At 34.7% G+C, this 21580-nt stretch overlaps 1 protein-coding gene across 13 annotated transcripts in view; it reads left to right on the top strand.

Moving 5' to 3' along the window:
- The window catches only part of LOC138698194 (A-kinase anchor protein 9-like), a 630353-nt gene that overhangs the window by 376770 nt on the left and 232003 nt on the right, over window positions 1-21580 (top strand). For all 13 annotated transcript variants that reach the window (XM_069823957.1, XM_069823962.1, XM_069823964.1 and 10 more), the window contains one exon: window positions 19117-19257. In XM_069823957.1, the coding sequence (XP_069680058.1) occupies window positions 19117-19257 (141 nt within the window). The remainder of the gene's footprint in view (window positions 1-19116; window positions 19258-21580) is intronic.

Genomic DNA, 21580 nt, shown 5'->3' on the forward strand with positions numbered 1-21580 from the left:
TTTTTTCTCTTGGGATTGTGTTATCAAATTTTGTTTGTTGAAGTTTAAGTATGTAGATTTAATAAATCTTTTCACAGAGTAATACGTAGATTTAGTAACAGGTCTGTAAGTAGCACTGCTGCCCTTCTTTGCTAAAGCATCCGTATTCTCGTTTCCCAGGATTCCACAATGGGATGGTATCCATTGGAATACAATTCTTTTATTGAGTGATATTAATTGAGAGAGCATTTTAGTTATTTCTGCTCTTTGAGATGAAGGTGTGTGTTTAGAGACTATAGATAGAATAGCTGCTTTGGATTCTGACAATATAACTGCATTCCTAAATTTATTGATGTGGCATAGAAGATTCCTGAGACTTTCACTTATTGCAATGATTTCACCATCAAAACTTGTTGTTCCATATCCAAGAGATCTATAAAGTGAGAAGAGACAGCACGTAACACTTGCACCTGCGCCTTGTTCTCTGGAGATCAAGGATCCGTCAGTGTATAAATGAAGCCAGTTTTGTGGAGGGTACCTAATATTAATTGTCTCTAAAGACAATTGTTTCAGTATTTCAGTGTTTACTTCTGATTTCAGTATTTCTTCTGTTAAATTTAGTTTATATTGTGTATTTAATAGAGTTAAAGGGTTTGGTTTAATTTGTAAGTTTTCTTTTAAATCCGGGATATTGATTTTCTGTTTTAATTCTTGAACAATGGATATGAAACTTTTTTGAGTTTTCAATCTACAGGGAGGACTGTATGAATGCCAATTGTTTCCTGGTAATCTGATAAGCTTTTCATATTGAATTAGTGCTTTTTCTTGTATTGTCATTTTGATGCTGTTAATATTAGTGAGGAATCTCATAGAATCTATTGGAGTTGTTTTGATTCCACCAGTAATGAGTCTGAGAGCTTGGTTTTGAACATATTCCATTTCGTTTATGAAAGGTGAAGTAATTAAAATTTCTCCGCAGTATGTCAGCACTGGCTGTATAAACATTTTGTATGTAGTGTTCAAAGTATTCCTAGAGCATCCCCATTTCTTTCCTGCTAGTCTTTTTAGAAATGAGAATCTTTTACGAGCTTTTTCAGAAATGTATTTCAAATGGTTGCTCCATGTTAACTTACTATGGAAAATAACTCCAAGATATTTGGATTCATAAGTCCCAGGAAGGTGTTGGCCATTGTATTGGATATTGAATTCTCTTTCTTTTTTACCGAGTGAAAATATTTGGTAGTTACTTTTGCTTAAATTGAGTGTCATCAAATTTGATGTATTCCATTCATGTAGTTGATTTAGAGCTTTAAGAGCAGAATTTTGAATTTTGTCTCTATGTCTGTAAGATCCATAAGTCCACAAAACTATATCATCTGCAAATAGTGCTGTTTTCATGTTTGATTCTTCTAATAGGGAGGGTAAGTCATTTATATAAATATTGAATAAAGTTGTGCTGAGGACAGCGCCCTGAGGTAGACCTCGATATGTTTGTCTGTAACTAGAAAGTGAGTTATTGAATTTAGTGGCAATGAATCTTTGACTAAGGAATTCTGATATCCATCTGAACATACTGCTGGAGATACCTAATTTCTGGAGTTTTAGTAATAATTTATTTCTCCAAACAGAGTCATATGCTAACTGAAAGTCAATAAATATTGCCAAGGTATCTTCTTTCTTGTTAAAACTGTCTTTTATTTCTTGGCCGAGGTGTATGATTTGTTCATTGGTAGAGTGTAGTTATCGAAAGCCGGCTTGTCTTGGTGATACAAGATTTTGGGATTCTAAATACCAAGTTAATCTGTTGGAGATCATGGATTCCATGGTTTTTGCTATCATGGTTAATAGTGACTATAATTATGTGTGTGTGTTCCGCCTTTGCTTATCATACAATTAAATGGAGAAACTAATAAATCATATTTTCATTAACGTTTTCGGTACTTATGTACCATCTTCAGATGTATGTATATAATGCTAATTGTTAACCAAGCCTCTAGGTGCATGTGTCGTAAATTTAAATAATCAGTATTTTTGTGTGTACTGTACTATATCGGTGGAGTGTTGCTATGATTGAATAAATAATTGCCTAGCTCTTATATACTATTTGTTGGTACAACATACTATCAAAATTGCAAATTAAAAATTAAATGTTTCAGTCAATATTTAAAACACTATTTAAAAACACTATTTAAAAACTGTTTAAAACACATAGTTTGTGCATCACTTTAAATATATGAAGTTAGTGATCACTTGTTGTGCGGTGTTTGCTGATGTGAAGTTGAATGAGGCAGTTGTGGTGATCTTGTTTTTTAGCGTTGAGCTAGACGTGGTATCGTTGACATGTCTATGTTTGCTGAAAGTGATGTTGTGGCACTTCTATAATAGTTAATGGCATTGCTGTAATTTGTACCCATAGATATATTGTTAAAACAAATTGAAGGTTGTCAAGTCCATGGATTTAGTATCGCCTGGCATGTCTGTAACAATGATTAAGTATTAATTTATGAATTTGAAATTGAGAATATTTGAAATTGTTAATTTGGAAATTCCTTTAACTAATGTTGGTTTTGGTTAACTGCTAGGGGGGATGTCTGTTATGTAAGAAGAGTAACTTACAGTTTTTCCGCGTGTTGGTCTGCTCGTGCTTGATGCTAGGCTGATACTAAAGCGGTGGGCTTGCTCACAGTATATTTAAGTTGTGTTGTCTGTTACCGGAAGTGGAGGGGGAATCGGTGAGATCTGTGTGTGCGATTGTTTAGGCGGGAATAGTTTGAATAAATTGAAAAGTGGATTATTTATGTTAGCTATTTGTTCATTTAGTAGGGGTTTTCCTGAGTTGTGTTCTTTTATGATATGAAATTGTTCAGCTGTTTCTATTGTGTGATCATTTGTGATTTTTAGTATTTTCAGAGTGTCGTTAATATTTGCGAGTTCGTGGTTTTCATCTATGAGGTGTTGTGCGAATTTAGATCTGTTTCTATTATAAACGAAGTCAGAGGTGTGTTCACGAAATCTTATTTTGAAGTTACGCCGAGTCTGTCCTATATATGTTTTGGTGCAATTTTTGCAGTTTAGCTGGTATATACCGCTGTTTAGGAGGGGTTCATACTTTCACTAGATGTCACAAATTGATATACCAATATACCAATAGATGAAACCATTAACAATATTATTCAAAAACTGAATGAAGCTCAATTAGATAACAATATAATCCAACAAATCATCCAATTACTAAAAACATCACTAAAACAAAATTACTTCAAATTTGATAATAAAATATACATTCAATCAACTGGATTAGCCATGGGTGATCCCTTATCTGGATGCTTAGCTAACATATTCCTACAAGACCTCGAAAACAAACATATTGTGAATTTTATTAGTAACAACAATGTAATTTATTGGCCACAACAATAATTCCTTTCTTCAATTCACCTTAAACGCTCTCATAAACAATAGAATTTTCACTCAACACAGTATTCGTTATAGCACTCCACTGACGGCAATGACAATTTACTTGGACTATTACGAACAACAATGAACTGTTAATCTTAACTAATATTTACAAAGCACTATTTACAAATCAGAACTATCAGTTCTCAGTTCACAGTTCTTCTAGCTCAGTCACTCGAGTTCACAGTATCTCGAACCACAGACCTTCAAAGACAGTCCACTGTACTCGAACTCAGGTCCCTCCAACTGCGGTCCACTGCACTCGAACTCAGGCCTTCGGATGCTGATACAGTTGCGGACGCACACTTGAGTCGAACTCCGGTACATAAGACTGGCTTGCTTGCTCTGGCTTTCTCACTGACTGGCTGACTAATCAACTGAAAAACTGCTGTCGTTCCTTCGCGACCGTAATTTATAACCACAGCGACGTAGCCTCGAAAGTTCGAATTCGCGAGTCTTCCACTTCGACGGATTTCTCGGCCTCTCTAGGCAAGCAGAAGATGCGCGCGCAAACTCCCTCTCCACTCTCTCGCCGCGCGCCATCCCAAAGTGCTCCCCGCGATCTTCTCTCTTGCGGGACGCTGGTCGTGAGTTCGAATCTCACGTCTCTGTCACAATATAAATAATCTAAACAATAAGTTCAATTTCAGCACATACGCAAGATATGTTGACGATACAATAATAATATACGAAAACACCCAAAACATAGATAGTCAAATACTAGATGAATTTAACAAATTGCATCAAAACATAAAATTCACACTAGAACAAAGCAATAACAACAGCCTTAACTTTCTAGATTTAAACATAACAATAGCAGCCCCAACAATTACATTTAACATATACAGGAAGAAAACAACAACCACACATTCCATAAAAAACATTCAACACACCCAACCACACATAAAATTAGCAAATTCCGTTTCCTCATTGATAGATTACTCACAACACCACTAAATAAAGATAATTACAATAAAGAACTTAATTATATAAAGCAAATAGCCTCTGAAAATGGATACGAAAACCAACTAATTAACAACTTAATACAAAAGAGAAAAACAAAATTACATAAAAAAGAATTCACAACATTACAACCCGAGAAAACACAAAACAAAAAACAATGGCATAGTCTAACATATTACGGCAAGATTTCAAACAAACTTAGTAACTTTTTTAAAAAACAAAATATTAACATAGCCCATCGTACCAACAACAAACTAAACAACATAATTCCTAATAACACCAACAATAATGAACCCCTCCTAAACAGCGGTATATACCAGCTAAACTGCAAAAATTGCACCAAAACATATATAGGACAGACTCGGCGTAACTTCAAAATAAGATTTCGTGAACACACCTCTGACTTCGTTTATAATAGAAACAGATCTAAATTCGCACAACACCTCATAGATGAAAACCACGAACTCGCAAATATTAACGACACTCTGAAAATACTAAAAATCACAAATGACCCCACAATAGAAACAGCTGAACAATTTCATATCATAAAAGAACACAACTCAGGAAAACCCCTACTAAATGAACAAATAGCTAACATAAATAATCCACTCTTCAATTTATTCAAACTATTCCCGCCTAAACAATCGCACACACAGATCTCACCGATTCCCCCTCCACTTCCGGTAACAGACAACACAACTTAAATATACTGTGAGCAAGCCCACCGCTTTAGTATCAGCCTAGCATCAAGCACGAGCAGACCAACACGCGGAAAAACTGTAAGTTACTCTTCTTACATAACAGGCATCCCCCCTAGCAGTTAACCAAAACCAACATTAGTTAAAGGAATTTCCAAATTAACAATTTCAAATATTCTCAATTTCAAATTCATAAATTAATACTTAATCATTGTTACAGACACGCCAGGCGATACTAAATCCATGGACTTGACAACCTTCAATTTGTTTTAACAATACATCTATGGGTACAAATTACAGCAATGCCATTAACTATTATAGAAGTGCCACAACATCACTTTCAGCAAACATAGACATGTCAACGATACCGCGTCTAGCTCAACGCTAAAAAACAAGATCACCACAACTGCCTCATTCAACTTCACATCAGCAAACACCGCACAAGTGATCACTAACTTCATATATTTAAAGTGATGCACAAACTATGTGTTTTAAACAGTTTTTAAATAGTGTTTTTAAATAGTGTTTTAAATATTGACTGAAACATTTAATTTTTAATTTGCAATTTTGATAGTATGTTGTACCAACAAATAGTATATAAGAGCTAGGCAATTATTTATTCAATCATGGCAACACTCCACCGATATAGTACAGTACGCACAAAAATACTGATTATTTAAATTTACGACACATGCACCTAGAGGCTTGGTTAACAATTAGCATTATATACATATATCTGAAGATGGTACATAAGTACCGAAAACGTTAATGAAAATATGATTTATTAGTTTCTCCATTTAATTGTATGATAAGCAAAGGCGGAACACACACACATACTTATAGTCAAATTGTGATAGCTTATCGGTATACCTTCAATATGAAATTCATAGTTAATAGTGCTATTGGTCGATAACTATTAACATCATGAGCAGGTTTTCCTTTTTTGTGAATTGATACAATGATTGCTTTTTTCCAAGCTGCAGGAATTGAGGTGTTCCATGATAAATTGAAAATGGATAAAAGTACAGACTTGGCTTTTTCCCCCAGACGTTTAAAAAATTCGGAATGAATGTTGTCGGGGCCAGGAGATTTCTTGGTTTTTAAATTTTGTATAGCTATAGTTAATTCTTTGGAAGTAAAATTTTGATGAAATATTTCAGGTTTTGTACTAGTAATATTGTTTTTATTATTTTTATGTAATTCTCTTCTGATAAATTTGACAGTTTTTTTGATATTGGGATGTAATCTGTGAGAGTTTGAGAAGTGTTTATTAAATGCGTTTGCTATATCTCTACTTCTGTTAATGTTTTGTTATTATGAATAATGAGTTTTTAATGTAATATAGGCATTTTGACTCGCTCTGTAGATTAGAATCAGATTATTAAAATCATGATTTTAGTGATTGATATTTTATTTACTACATGCAGCTGCGTCTGTATGGATTATTTTTTGTCTACTACAATAAAATTTTCTTCTAATTTCACTTTTCACAACAACAACAACAACAACAACAACAACAACAATAACAATACATACATGAAGCATATTGAATGCACTGAATTCCTACCAAATTTAAATTTGTTATAGATGAATATGATAATTGAGTATTGTCATCACCACCAATCCAACTAGAGACAATTGCCAGATAATGTATTATTTATTGGGGGAAAACATGTGATAAAAGATCACAAAACAAACGAAGATCTTTTCTGTAATATGTTCCAGATTACAATAATGACAGCCACCAAGACAAAACGTACCAGGGTTGTTGGAAAAGTTGATAGCCTGACATAGAAATTAAACTAGGATTATTCTGAAACAATTTCTATTTCTCTACATGATCCCTCCTTGAGATTCACACACTTGGTCTACTGGTGTTGCAATGCTGCTATACTCTCCTTGTACTCAGATTTCCTCGAGGTCCGCAAAAAAAAACCTTCTGCTGCTGCGATAACCTCTTCATTTGACGAAAATTTCTTCCCAACCAAGTGAGTTTTGAGCTTTGGGAAAAGAAAGAAGTTTGAGGGTCCGAGATCTGATGAGTAGGAGGGATGTAGCGACAATTCAAACTGTAGTTTGTGAGGTTTAGCAACTCTGATTACGGACATGTGAGCAGGTGCACTGTCGTGTTGAAACAACACTGTCTTCTTGGCCATAACCGGCCTCTTCTCGCGAATTTTCTGTTTCAGTTGCTGCAGGAGATTTGTTATTGTTATTGTTCTCTCCTTTGCTAGATAGTCAATCATGATTATCCCCTTAGAATCCCAGAACATGGACGCCATGACTTTCCCAGCAGATTGAACAGATTTTGCTTTCTTTGGAGGTGGAGAATCACTGTGCTTCCATTGTTTTGACTGCGGTTTTGTCTCTGGTATGTAGTAGTGGATTCAGGTTTTATCAGTGATCACAAACCACCTTCAAAAATCGGGCGTATTTCTCTCGAATTCTCGACAATCCCTCGAAATTTGACATTGGACATGCTTTTGTTCCAGTGTTAACATACACAGAACCACCTTGCGGAGACTGTGGACATGCCCAAAATATTAATTAAGATGTGTCACACCTGTTCAGTGAAGATATAAATAACCTCGCTAATTTCCCATACTTCCAGTCGATGGTGGTTCAACTCCATATCGTGGATTTTTCTATGATTTCTTCACTTGTTGCTGTTTCTGGACGTCCACTGTTGGGGATCATCATCTACACTCTCGACCATGTTTAAATAGTGCCACCCATTTTTTCACAGTCCAAAATGCTGGAGCAGATTCTCCCAGTATAGCATCCATGTGTGCTTTAATTTCTGTTTGACTCCTTTTTTTTACGAAATATTTAATGACAGCACGAAAGTCGATATTTTCCATTTTTTCCAAACTGTTTCGTGTACTAACTTCAGAATTAAACTGCACAAAATATAGTCAACAGAAAATAATGATTTTTCGTGCTTGAACTAATGTTAAAAGGTTAAAAGGACCTAACAATTGCGACATTGTTGACATGTTTTCATTGCCATCTATGTATCAGGCAACAAGCTTTTCAAACGCACCTCGTACAGCCCAGAATCAGAAACTGAAAGCAGTTTGGAGGTAGTAATATATAAGACAAGAAAAAAAAACTGCTATTACTAAAGTCTCCCATAATGGTTCAGATCTGCAACAAGAACGCATTTTGAAACCTATTCCCCCAAACTGTAGTGGACACATCTCCTTCGGTAGATGGAGTTGGGCTTTCTTCTATGAACAATGACAATGCTGAAGCCAGTTCTTCACAATGTTCTTGGGCAAAAGCAGTGTGCATACAATGAACATTTCTTTGAAATATTGGGCAATTAAATACTAGAAAAATGAAACCACTTAAACAATGCATGTTGGTTCTGAAAAATGATATTAGAAATAATTTTTCGGAATACTTTGGAATTGGTACTCATCATAAAATGGTTGCATTTGTCGCAAAACATGTCACTAGTAAAAAAAATAAAAAGCATCAGATCTAAATAGGAAAACGATTTAAAAAATAAAGGACAGTTACCCACGATTACAGTTTTAAGATCAATGGTCAGGTGATACTTGTATGCAAATACCTGTTTTTTCAGCACATTGGATAAACATGAGAAATTTGTTAGACATATTATTCAAAGTAAAAGGCAAAGCACTACTGAAACACCTCCCAGCAATGAACGTGGAAAACAAACATACCTTGAAACATAAGAAAAGTGAGGAAGTGCAGTTGTGAATTTTGTTTACTGAAGTAAATAAAGACAAATAAAATAAAATAATAATACATATAAGGAAAAACTGAGTGTATAATAATTTTTAATAAATTTGAGAACTGAATAAGCAGTAAGAACTCATACAGTAAAAGCCCGATATAGTGCTGTTGTTGGAGGACATATTAACCCTTGTGTTATAGCTGAACCGCAGTATATATGGAAAACGATTATAGTCCATGTGTTAAGGAAATGATGAGTTACATGGGGATGGGTAAAGCCCGTAATTTAATGCACTGTAACACTATACAGTTAATTTAAATAATGTAATACGTACTGTAATACAGTATAAACTAAACACTCACTAGTTATGCAGTTTATTCCATAAAATTGCTATTGAATTGTTTGTAGCAATAGTTCACTTCACTGTTTATAAATGATCCTGATTTAATACTGTCTTTAAAAAGCTGTAATTTTGTTTCTTCTTCACATATTGTTTTATATTAGCAAGATGGAAGAGACGAACACTATTTGGTTCACTTTTCTTTTCCAACCAAGACATTACATTACTTAAATGAGGTATCACTTCAGTAACACTTGGAATATTGTGTTTCTCTTCTACAATATTTTCATCATCGCCATCTTCATTGTCGTTTTCTTCATTTTCACTACTATTTTCATTCCATATCACATTTATGATATCTTCATTGGTTATGCATTCTGAAACCGGCTTTGCTGCTGTCAGTTTCAAAATGCATTCATGACTTGTTTCCCGTTATGCTTGCAGAATCCCTTGGAATGCAGTTTTACAACTCTGAAGAAAAGGTCATTGTCCACTAAGGGCTGTGCAGCACTTATACTGCAGAAATGCTCCATGCAGTATTATCTTTTACATTGATTTTTTTTCTTTTTTTAAAGATTGATTTCCACTAAATGTATTTATGTTTTATGCTTTTTACTGGGGGACATACTTTCTCTGCGTTAAATACAAATTCGCGGTAAATCAGACCACGCTATATCGGGCTGTTATTGTATTTTGTCTTTCCCTTCTTATACCAGAACATTATTAAAATATTAAAGATTTGCATAGTCTGTTGTAAGAGCAGAAATTTGCTGGAAGGGGGAGATATTTCTTGTTTCCCATGCCACAAATAATCAATTGAGAGACTGGTGAAGATAGTCAGTGATGCTTGAGCTATAGTTTGTGATGAAAAAGAGAAATGCTTGCATGAGATCCATACAGGATATTAGAATGCAACTCCAATCCTGTGAGAAGAAGACAGATTATTTTTCATGGAGAGAAAAATTAAAATAGAAATATAATAAACAAACAATAAAAACAAATAGTACTAGATAGGTGGCTGGATGTAATTCATTAGCAGCCAGCTCTCCGTAATGAGTTCTGGGTTGATGCAGCATGTAACATTTGTACCTATTATTTTGCATCCCTGCCATCTTTTGGAACTTAAAAGTAATATACCTCTTCTTTCATCTACCAATAACAACAGATGAAAGCAGTTTGCATCAAGTAAAGACCTGCAAACATGCTTATGTTAGAAAAAAAAATGTCGACCTGGTTGGCGAGTTGGTATACTCGGCACAACATATAGTGACATACTAAAAAATTCAAGATGGCCGTACTTCAGTCTTACCAACTTTGAACGTAAAGCACTAATATTAATTCTTTTCAATAAATTGAACAAATTGTCAGTGGAGAGCATTTAAAAATTGTGGATGATCAGAATAAAACAAACTCTGGAAAAAAAAAAAAAAGGTAAAACAATTTTTACCACGAAAGATGGTATTATGTGCCGTAAATCAAATTTGAAGAACAATTTAAATGGTCGTCTTAAAAAAAAAATTATTCTTAAAAACTACATTACATTAATCACTATTATTTTCCATTTCTTTTGCTGCACATATTCCTATTTAATAGATATAGATACATATGTATAAATATAATTAAAAAGTACAATGAGAATTGTGAAATTTTATTTTTAACTAACCAAGTAATGAAAATTTAAAAATCATACTTACTTTTCACAACCAATCTCTATACAAAAAGAATTAAACTTTAATTTTGTATAATAAGGATTTGTTTCAACCAAATGAAAGGACAACTTAAGTATTTTTATTATTTCAGGATTAATGGAGAAGGGCGATGTAATTATATATATATATATATATATATATATTGTTGTATAACATTATGGAATGCTGACAAGTTGATGTATTGAATCAGCATTACACAATTCTAATATCCCGACTTTTGCCTCAGGACTAAGGGAATACTTTGACAAAGGACAGATTGCAAATAACTTTATTTTATTTCTTCATTATACAAATTTAACATAAATCACAGTTAGGCAACAACAAAAATACACAATGAACAATCCACTGTATTATTTTCTGTGTAACAGCACACTTACTTTATTTTTCTGAAAAATACAAAGTGATATAAAAAGAAAATAACTATGGTTTTGGACAGACATATTATATTTGCTCCAGCATTTGCATCAGCCAATAATTCTTAAATTAGTCATTATATTACCAAATTTCCAGACGTCCTCTTCCTTAACCAACCTCTTGATAATGTTTGGTGGCATCATAGGATCCTTTGAGACTAAAAAAAAGACAGAATTTGATTTAACACAGAAATTGTCAATGTTAAAAGGGCATCTGTGCATGTTTTATATAAGAAAGTAATTACACATAGCCCCATTTAACAATAACTGAATTACTTTTTAGTGGAATTATAGTGGACATTATGGTGACAACACTGGACTGGACAATTAATTATGTAAATATCAGTAGAAAAAGGGGGGGGGGAATTAAAATTAGAATCAAAAATATATTATGTTGTACACATAGTGAAAATTAATACTGCATAAATAACATTGTACCGGTATCTAAAATATGACATCAGGCTTTGAAACAGAAATGTTGAAAATAAGCCAAACTTTCCGTGCCAATCTAGCTCAAGGATCTGGCAAGTTTTGTAGCAAAATACCACCCTCACAGAATTCTTTGCTTTTGAAGGTACACAAATCTAACTATATCATATTTCGTGAAAAAAATAGTGGTACTGATACAAGACATCATATTATTAGACACTTTCACTTTCCTCTGAATTAATGGTGGCCTCTGATATGCCTGTCTAGCTGGAAGTCATTGTGCAAAATGTTAACCCTCATGGCATGGATGTCGGAGAGGTTGGTGTATCTGAGAGACCAACAAAATAAGCCTCACTGGTTTCTTGGAACACCATGATAGCTAATCCCTGGAAGTGAAACTCTATCGTTAAGTCCTACGCAACAGAAAAAATACAACTTGAATTTATCAATGATGAGATCGTCCAACATCCTTGTATTTGAATGTACAGCAATCTATCTGTAGGCATATCATATTTTGTTAAAAAAATAGTGGGTTTTGATATGAAGTGTCTGATCATCAGAGATATTTTCACTTTTCTTAAATTAGTGGCCTCTGATGCACTTGTCCTGCTGTATGTCGTGCAAAATGGTAACCCTCATGGCCTGGATGGTGGAGAGGTCGGTGTATTCGGAAACCAGCCTCCTATCTTGGGCAATGATCGTGTTGATAAATTGGTCTACACAACTCACTTCATATGGCTGAATGACAAACAGTCAATTAACCACCATTGGGGGGGGGGGGAATTACTTATGAATTACTTACATTTAGAGAATCACCTTTCCAAATGTCGTTTATTCCTGTTGGCATTGTCTGGCAATGGTAACTCCATTCTGCCTCAGCCATATCTACAAAGTTCACATTTAAACATAAATAATGCAACTTAACATCACAGTTCATTACTCAGATTCTACAGAAATTATATTTACCATTAACTGATCTCGTCTCCTTTTGTTGTGGGTTTCTATTCTGCAATTTTATTGTGGTAGAAAGCATTATCCATAATAATAATCGAAGGATCTAAATTTCTCAACCCAACAATAAGCTACCTTTCCACCCACTTCTGGAATGTATTCATGGCACCATAGTAATCTTGGCCAGTCTTCAAATTGGATGCAAAAAGTTAAATCTGCATCTATAAAAGACACAAGATATTTAGATTCTAGATAGAACATATAATAAAAGTTACTACACCATATATAGTTTAATAGTATTGTAGTTACACTACCAGGTTCCATCTTGTACAATGACCAGTCTTCCTCCCACAGCAGGTCGATGCATAACTCCTCGAACCTTACCACCAATGATACTGGTTTTCTCCATGAATGTGTTGCAGAGTCTATGAAATATACATGGAATTAATAATGTTACAACATTTATTCCCTTTACTATCTTAAAATATTGTAATACAGCCTGCCATTCATAAAAATCCACGTTTCATCCAGAAAAACAACAGACTTTGGACCCTCACTTTTCATATTTCTCACATATTTTCTTAAAGTTAATATTTTTACTTTCTCTTACTTATGTGAGATTGCCCTCTTTTTCTCAATTTAAACCACATTTCCTTCAAAATTGTCCTTAATGACGAACGTGATCCTTCAAATGAAGTATGTATCATAGTTTCCTGTTACATGGCCCAGTACCAGCATGGCTGTTACTCTTTTTCCTGAACAGGAATGAAAATAGTACCGGTAGTAATAAATAAGAAGTAATTATAAGAGTAAAGTCTACAGTCTTTTAACTTATTAAAATTAAAAAAAAATTGTTACTGCCATAATTTTCTTCATCTCGATTCGGCCTATCATATACAAATCTTGCAATGACTTCCTTGGAAAAATTATCTGATGCTGGTTATAGATTGTGGATATTTCTTGTTTTTCCCTGGTGTAGACAGCATATGCCTCTTTTCAGATTTGGTAATAATTATTTCTACTGCATTCTATGAATGCTGTGATAAAAGTATGGAGATTATATACTTTATTTACAGTATTTACTTACAAATGGCTTTTAAGGAACCCAGAGGTTTTTGCTGTCCTCACATAAGCCCACCATTCGTCCCTATCCTGAACAATATTAATCCAGTCCCTAGCATCATATTCCACCTCCCTCAAAATATTATCCTCCTATCTACGTCTCGGCCTCTCCAAAGTTCTTCAAACTAACTCTATATGCATTTATGGACTCACTCATTCGTGCTACATACCCTGCCCACATCAAACGTCTGGATTTAATAATGTTAGGTGAAGAAGACAATGCTTGCAGTTGTGCGTTGTGTAACTTTCTCCATTTTCCTGTAACTTCATCCCTCTTAGTTCCAAATATTTTCCTAAGAACCTTACACTCTAACACCCTTAACCTCTGTTCCCCTCTCAAAGTCAGAGTCCAATTTAATGCTTCTTATACATACATGCCTGTGGTGTAACTATATCTGGAACAAGTAAACATATAATATGCTCCTTTTTAATTATTCCTATAGCCTTAAAGATTATGGTAATACACTGAAGTACTTGGGACGATAATAAAAATATTCTTCTGCGTTAATGAATACGTATTTTTTTTTTACTTAATTTCTAACAAGAATATTTTTGTTCATACGAAAGGTTATCAGTGATGGGACTTTACTTTCTTCGGGACTTTACTTTCTTCGGGACTTGTATTTCTAAGTAAGCTTAAAATTTTTCAAAATTCAGTTGCATGTAAACTCAACCACATGCATTAGTTTATAATGAAGTTGCATTAGATTAGGTTACAGAAAAGTCTTCGTATGTTAAATTATGTGTAAATATTTTTTAACACACTATCATGGATGCATCCTTATGGAATAAGATCTGTACTGATCCTGTCAAATATTATCTATAGAAACAGGTAGGCCTACTTACAAGAGATTTGCAATTCTTGCCATTAGAACCGCTTCGGTTTGACAGATATATTCCTATTCTGCTTCAGCCTTCAATTGTCTGTACATATTAACCACTGCTTATTGTAAGCTGCTCTGTAACGAAAGACTTTTCTTTCTTGATTTAGGCCTATAAGTTCTTCAGACTCTTTCCTTCTGGACATGTTATAACCTTAAAATAAAATGGTTATTGCATTTTAAAATATGAACTACACATGAACCTAACTTCAACCTTGATTTTATTCACTTTCATTAGACTAAATATTTGTAAGGTTATGTAAAATTATATTACGTAATTCTCCAAAATAACTACACCATAGGAGACACTATTTTCTTTTGTTTCATTGACTTCTGTGAGATGATACTGGTAACACGTGGTTTTAATTTGGAGCTATAAATACTTTCAACATAAAAGTCATTTGATATCTGTATATCCTAATGGATAGTTGGAAGTTTTTATTACAGCAAACTAATAAACCACGTGTTTATCACTATATACATCTCTCATAAGCCAGTGAAACATGCCTTCTTTGATGTAGCTTCTCTGGAGAATACCTTATATTATGATAAAAATGTAATTGTTATATCATATAATTTATTTTTATATGAATAATGTTTTAAAGTTAAAATAATGCTCTTACCTCAGCAGAATCATCTGTAGCCCTAATTATAAATTTCACTATTCTAGAATATAAGTATGCCTATGTAATATAATATCTTAATACACATTAAATAACAGTAAATCTTAATACAACACAACATTCTAATATGTTAATTTATTGTAATATTGCAATGTAATGCTCCAAAATTTCTACTTACCTAGAAACATACAATACCGGTAGTTCTGATAATAACAATAATTGCACCACAGAGTTGTATTATGTGATGTGATGGAAATAGTAACTTCACGTACAACTCGCAATTCCCGGAATATATTATATATATTATAATCGCGATATAAAATACACGCACAATATTACGTTTGAATAAATCTAGTGAATTTTAAATCGAGTAGCAGACAGGCCTGAATAATAATTCCAAGTGTACCAACATAAGAACTACAAAATGACTAACTACCATGATATCTAGAACATGTGGGTGTTGAAGTAAGTGTTGCCAGTAGTGAAGTAAACCTGGGGGCTGCAAAAACACTAGATTTCAGCTGTGATCACGTAATGGGGGAAAAATGTTGAAGTTGCATCTTAGTACCTCAAGATATGCGGTGCCGACAATATAGTGGTAGCCTTCTTTGCCCAAGGTTGCGGGTTCGATCCCAGGCCAGGTCGATGGCATTTAAGTGTGCTTAAATGCGACAGGCTCATGTCAGCAGATTTACTGGCATGTAAAAGAACTCCTGCGTGACAAAATTCCGGCACATCTGGCAACGCTGATATAACATCTGCAGTTGTGAGCGTCGTTAAATAAAACATAACATTTTTTAGAAAAAAAATAAGGTAATAAAAAATAACCCCTCTATGGCTCGATCTAAAAGTGCTTCTAAGAGGTCAAAATTTTTTGTGCAAAACGTTGGCATCATTATGCAACTTTTGCGAACCCTTAAATTTTTAATATCGAGAAAAAATTTGTTCAGCCTTTTTGGATATGCCCTAGTGTATAAGTACGAGGCGTGTTCTTAAAGTAAGTTCCAAAAGGGTGTAGTAAGTAAAGGGAAAGATATTTACAAACCATTTTTGTTGCATTGTATTCCCTACACTTCAATTACTTCTCAACATAATCTCCACCATTATCGAGGCATTTATCGAATCATAGCACAAGTCTTTCTATCCCCTCATTGTAGAATTCGCGTGCCTGCGATGCGAGCCACTCCCGCACTGCTGTTTTCACTTCATCGTCGCCATCAAAATATTGACCACCGAGAAACTTCTCGAGGTGCAGGAAGAGATGAAAGTCACTCAGAGCCAAATCCGGGCTGTAGGAGGGATGGTCAATTTGTTCCCAGCCAAATTTCGAGATGAGATTTTGGGTGTCACGAGCTGTGTGTGGCCGAGTGTTGTCATGAAGCAACACAACTCCATCGTTCAGCATTCCATGTCTCTTGTTCTGAATTGCATGATGGAGCTTCTTCAAGGTCTGACAATAGGTTTGTCTATTAATGGTTTCACCCCGAGGCAAGAATTCGATGAGTAGGACTCCTTTTCTGTCCCAAAAAAAAGTGCACATGATCTTGCGTGTTGACATGGTTTGTTTGAATTTCTTTTTCCTTGGCGATTTAGTGTGCCTCCATTCCATGAACTGCTGCTTCGATTCAGGTGTCATGTGAGACATCCAAGTCTCGTAACTTGTCACGATATGGTCAAGAAACTCATCGCCTTGCTCATTGTAACATGTGAGAAAGCTCAATGCACTGGAAGCTCATTTGATTTTGTGTTCCTCGGTGAGCATCTTGGGTACCCATCATGAGCAGAATTTTCGATATCATAATCGATCTGTCACAGTTTTGTAGAGAACACTCCGCAACATTTGTGGAAAATTCAAGGAAAGCGAAGAAATTGTGTACCTTATGTCCTCATGAATTTTTTCATCGACAGCACACACCAAATCGTCATTGATCAAAGGTGGCTGACCGGTACGCTACTCGTCATGCACAGAGATGCGGCCCTCGTTGAACTTCCTAACCCATCTCCTGACCATTCCATCACTAATGGCATCATCACCATACACCTCACAAAGTTGACGATGAATGTCAGCTGGTTTGATGTTTCTCGCATTCAAGAAATGGATAACAGACCGCATCTCACAGTCGACGGTGTGCTCGATCACTTTAAACATTTCAACTGATCACAGCTAACTACACACATGGACTGAAGCTCTGAAACTGCATGCACAGCTTGCCTGAGGACTGAAGAAGAAAACACGCATGCACAAAATAACGATTGCAGCAATGCGACGGCTATAATTGAAAACGGAACTTACTTTAAGAACACGCCTCGTAATACAGTATAGCCAGGGTTAGAAAGTTCATGCTCTAAAAGTCTTGTAATATACTTGCAACTATGCCATTAAAATATGTCTAAGTATAGCATTGTATCCATGCAAACTTACATTTATTGCTGAGAAGTAAATGTGTTTGGTTGCACATCCAAAATAAGGGATGGATTACAATTTACCGCCATTGTCTGACAGATATTTTCCATGTTAAATCTTAGCTTGTCTCTCAAGATACTTTTGTAGTAATAACTGTTGGATATCTTCACTTCTGTCACACCTTTTTGCTATTAGTTCCTTGTTTCACAGAGTTAATATGTTGAATCACCTGAAATATTTTTTCTTATGCCTTACATATAAAACTCTGCCATTTGTACTAATAAGATCACTGGAAAAATTCACTTTGTAAACTTTTAAGCCTGCTCGAATTGCTTGGTTTCACTTTCAGCATTTTTAACAATCACTGTTCTTGTCACTATTCACTACTCTGTTTTCTAGACCCTTCTTTGTTGTGTAATCTATTCCAATAAGACAGATTCCCCCACTTCTCGAGGTAAAGACAAAATCAAGTGCCTCTTAAGCATCCGGCCAGGTCATTCACACACCCTTCACGTGATCAAGGATTCATTTGCATGAGTCCATAGCTGATGAGGCCTGAATGATAATGATATCATGATGTGGCATCTTATTTATATTATTTCTTTCAAAAATTAATAAGCAATTCACTCAATAACCCCTTTTTATGGCCATTTTGAAGTTTTTTTTTTTTTCATTTGACTGATAAAGTATGCCAAATAAGAATATATTTACTAAAATATGACGCAGTAATTTAAAAGAGCATAAATGAGGCGTTTAGTTGCAAAATCAGATACATCACTAAAACATAACTTTTCAGTATGAAGGAAAAAATTTGCAAGGAACCAAGGATTTGCAACCAATACTATTTTTCATCATACAAATCCATGTGATGTATCTGGCTTTGGAGCATAACAGCGCTATAGCAGTTGTAGAATCATATGAAGATATGAAATAAAACATTAACTCATTTCTAAGAAAAAGTGATGTATCTGATTTTGCAACTACACACCTCAAATATGCATTTATATGCACAATAAAATACATTCAGGAGACTACAAAGTATGTAATTCGTACAGATAATTTATCAGCATATCAATAACAATGGTTTAAATAAAAATATGCAAATGAATGAATTTCGTAACCCGGAGTATAACACTCAGAAGTGATAGGAAGTACACTAGAAGGAACCATAGAATTGAGAAGTCTGATCACTGAGGGCCAGATTAGCAATAGTCTAATATATTATTTTCTGTTATTTATTGTAAAAGGAAAGTATTTTCTGCATATTTCATAACTATGGACACGTAAATATTGATTATAATTGTCTCATGTACACAGCTGGATTCGCAGATTAGCAATAATCTAATCTATTATTTTCTGTTATTTATTGTAAAAGGAAATTCTTTTCTCCATATTTTATACTTATGGACACGTAAATATTGATTATAATTGTCTCATGTACACAGCTGGATTCCATGCGATTGGATTCTGGGAAGTCAGAATTGGCAGAACATATCTCTCATTTGGAAGAACAACTCCAGAAGCATAGACTACATGTGGAGCAATTCCAGTCAAATTCTACAGCTGTGCGACAAATGAAAGCTCAGGTAAGCTGTTAAAGGATGCAGTGGAATAATGCATAATTGTTTGTTATATTCTAACAAATGCTTCTCCTATGCTTATATATAAACGTCTTTCATGTAAAATCGTTCATAAAAATATTCTGACTTATGATGGATGAAAAGCTGTAGGATAGATTTTCTATAAGGATTTTTGTTCATGTTACTGTTTCATTGCCATATCATTACCTCTTATTTCTGCATAACTTGTAGAGGGCGTTAAATTAAGAAACACTGAATTATAAATATTTATTTCTGTGGGAAGAAAAAAAAAAAAAAAGCTCACTAGTGAAATGAGCCAAAGAGTTTATGGACGCAGAACTACGTTTATCAGCAAGGGCAGTTCTGGGCGAAATTTCCTAAAGAAACTTTTTGAATTTGTTTCGTTCTGCTGCAATTTGTGTGCATGTCTTTGGCATTCATGTTCTGTTCAGTCTCCATGGACACCACCAGGACTTGGTGACCATCTTACCCTGTCTGGTATGTAGTATCCGGATTCACTGAGCTGATGTAGATCAGTGTGGTGATATGTCTTAACCATCTACAACGAGATTCCACACATGTGCCACCCTCCCTTGTTCTTTCTCTCACGTCTCTTGTATTTTGCAGTGGTAGCCTTGGGCTTGTTTGATTCATCTTAGGTTTCTCTTTTCTCCTGTTGTGCTCGTCATCACTTTTGTATTCTCTCAACATTTGAATTTCGAAGTATTTTAGAAGTTTGCAAATATTCATGACTACTTCTTGAAAGTTAGTGACCTAGTTTACCCTGAATCATTTTTTTTTTGTGTTTATTTAGTCGATCTCGTCATGCTTGATCGATTGACACCTAAAACATCTGGATCAGTTCAAGTCTCACGAAGTTATGTGCATAGAATGGCTGCCAGAACGCAGTTTTCGAGGCATGCTTTGTCCCACCCATTTCATCAGCCTTGAGAATTCGACTGACTGGTTTTGTGCAGTTATTATTGGTTATGTATCTCCTTTCTCGATGCTGTGGTATACTTTCTCGTTTCGTTATGTTTACTTGTTCAAAGTTACAAGTGATTCTAACATAATACTTTTTTTTGGATATCATTATTGAGTGGTTCGCAAACTACTGTGCCCAATACAAAGACGTAGTTCCATGTCAAAATACTAGTAATAGAAACCGTAATGAGAATACACGTAAATGCGGATGGGATCATAATTGAGAAGTTAGCTAAATTAATGGCATATGAGTGTATACACCCTTATTATGGGAATCACTCCAAAAGATCTTGACCTTTCCTTCAAGTTTCATTTCTCTTCATCAATTATTAATGTTAATAGGATGGTTAGAAAGTTTTGATCCAAGCTGTTACTTACCCATCGCATGTATCTACTCTTCTTGGAGAAGGCTTGGGATGTGTATGAAACAGCGGCTTGAATACAGTACGATGTAGATAGTTCATTCCTGAACTCGTCACCAGTGAAGGTACATCTGACAGGTATTATGTACCATGAGAGGAAAATACACAGATACACGCTGCATAATGGCATTTGATGGAGCTTATATTGTGATGAAGACCAGTGCAAAGTGGTGAGAGAAAACAAATACAGAAGAAAAAGTGGAAACAAAAAATAAATAAAATCTCTAAAAATACTGGTAAAGTGCATGTATTAACATTGCAAAAGCAAGTTCCGACAAAAAAGTTCTATCAGGGATTTGTTTTTTCCTTACAAGCTAAGATTTACTTCGTTCATTTTTTCTGTGATATCACAAAGAAATGACAGTAGCAGTAATCATTGCTAGTCTTCTAACTCAATATAACTTTTTGCTCTAGATTTTAAGAACGGTTCACTTTCTGAAGAAGGCTCCCGAATCTCTTTAAAAATACAGCCTTGAGCCACCATACATCTGTGTGCAAAAGGAGAATTCCGTGTTCAGCTCCTCATTGTTCAAGCAAAGCTTGAAACTTGGGTTTTTGTAAGCTTGAGTTGACAATATTTAACCTTACCTGAACTCAAAATCGTTAACCCTTGCTGAGTAGTAGTTTATTAACATTTCTGGCTTTGAGCCAGAGGCTGTTTTAGGGTCTTATACGTGCAGGATGCCCTCTCCAGCCATTGTACATAAATAACAGTAAAAAATATATATATACATATATATATATATGAGACTATTTTTGGCGTAAGTGCCAGTAGGTGTGTGAGTGCAGTGATTGATTCCTTTTATTTCGGTGTAGGCCTAATTTGTTAATTTGCAATACTTGTAGAGGACTAGTGAGTAGGAATATAATATACATAGGCTACATATAAGGAATGGTGAATGGGTTATTCGGGGCAAAAGATA

The sequence above is a fragment of the Periplaneta americana genome, chromosome 4 (assembly GCF_040183065.1).
Source record: "Periplaneta americana isolate PAMFEO1 chromosome 4, P.americana_PAMFEO1_priV1, whole genome shotgun sequence".
Classification (NCBI taxonomy): domain Eukaryota; kingdom Metazoa; phylum Arthropoda; class Insecta; order Blattodea; family Blattidae; genus Periplaneta; species Periplaneta americana.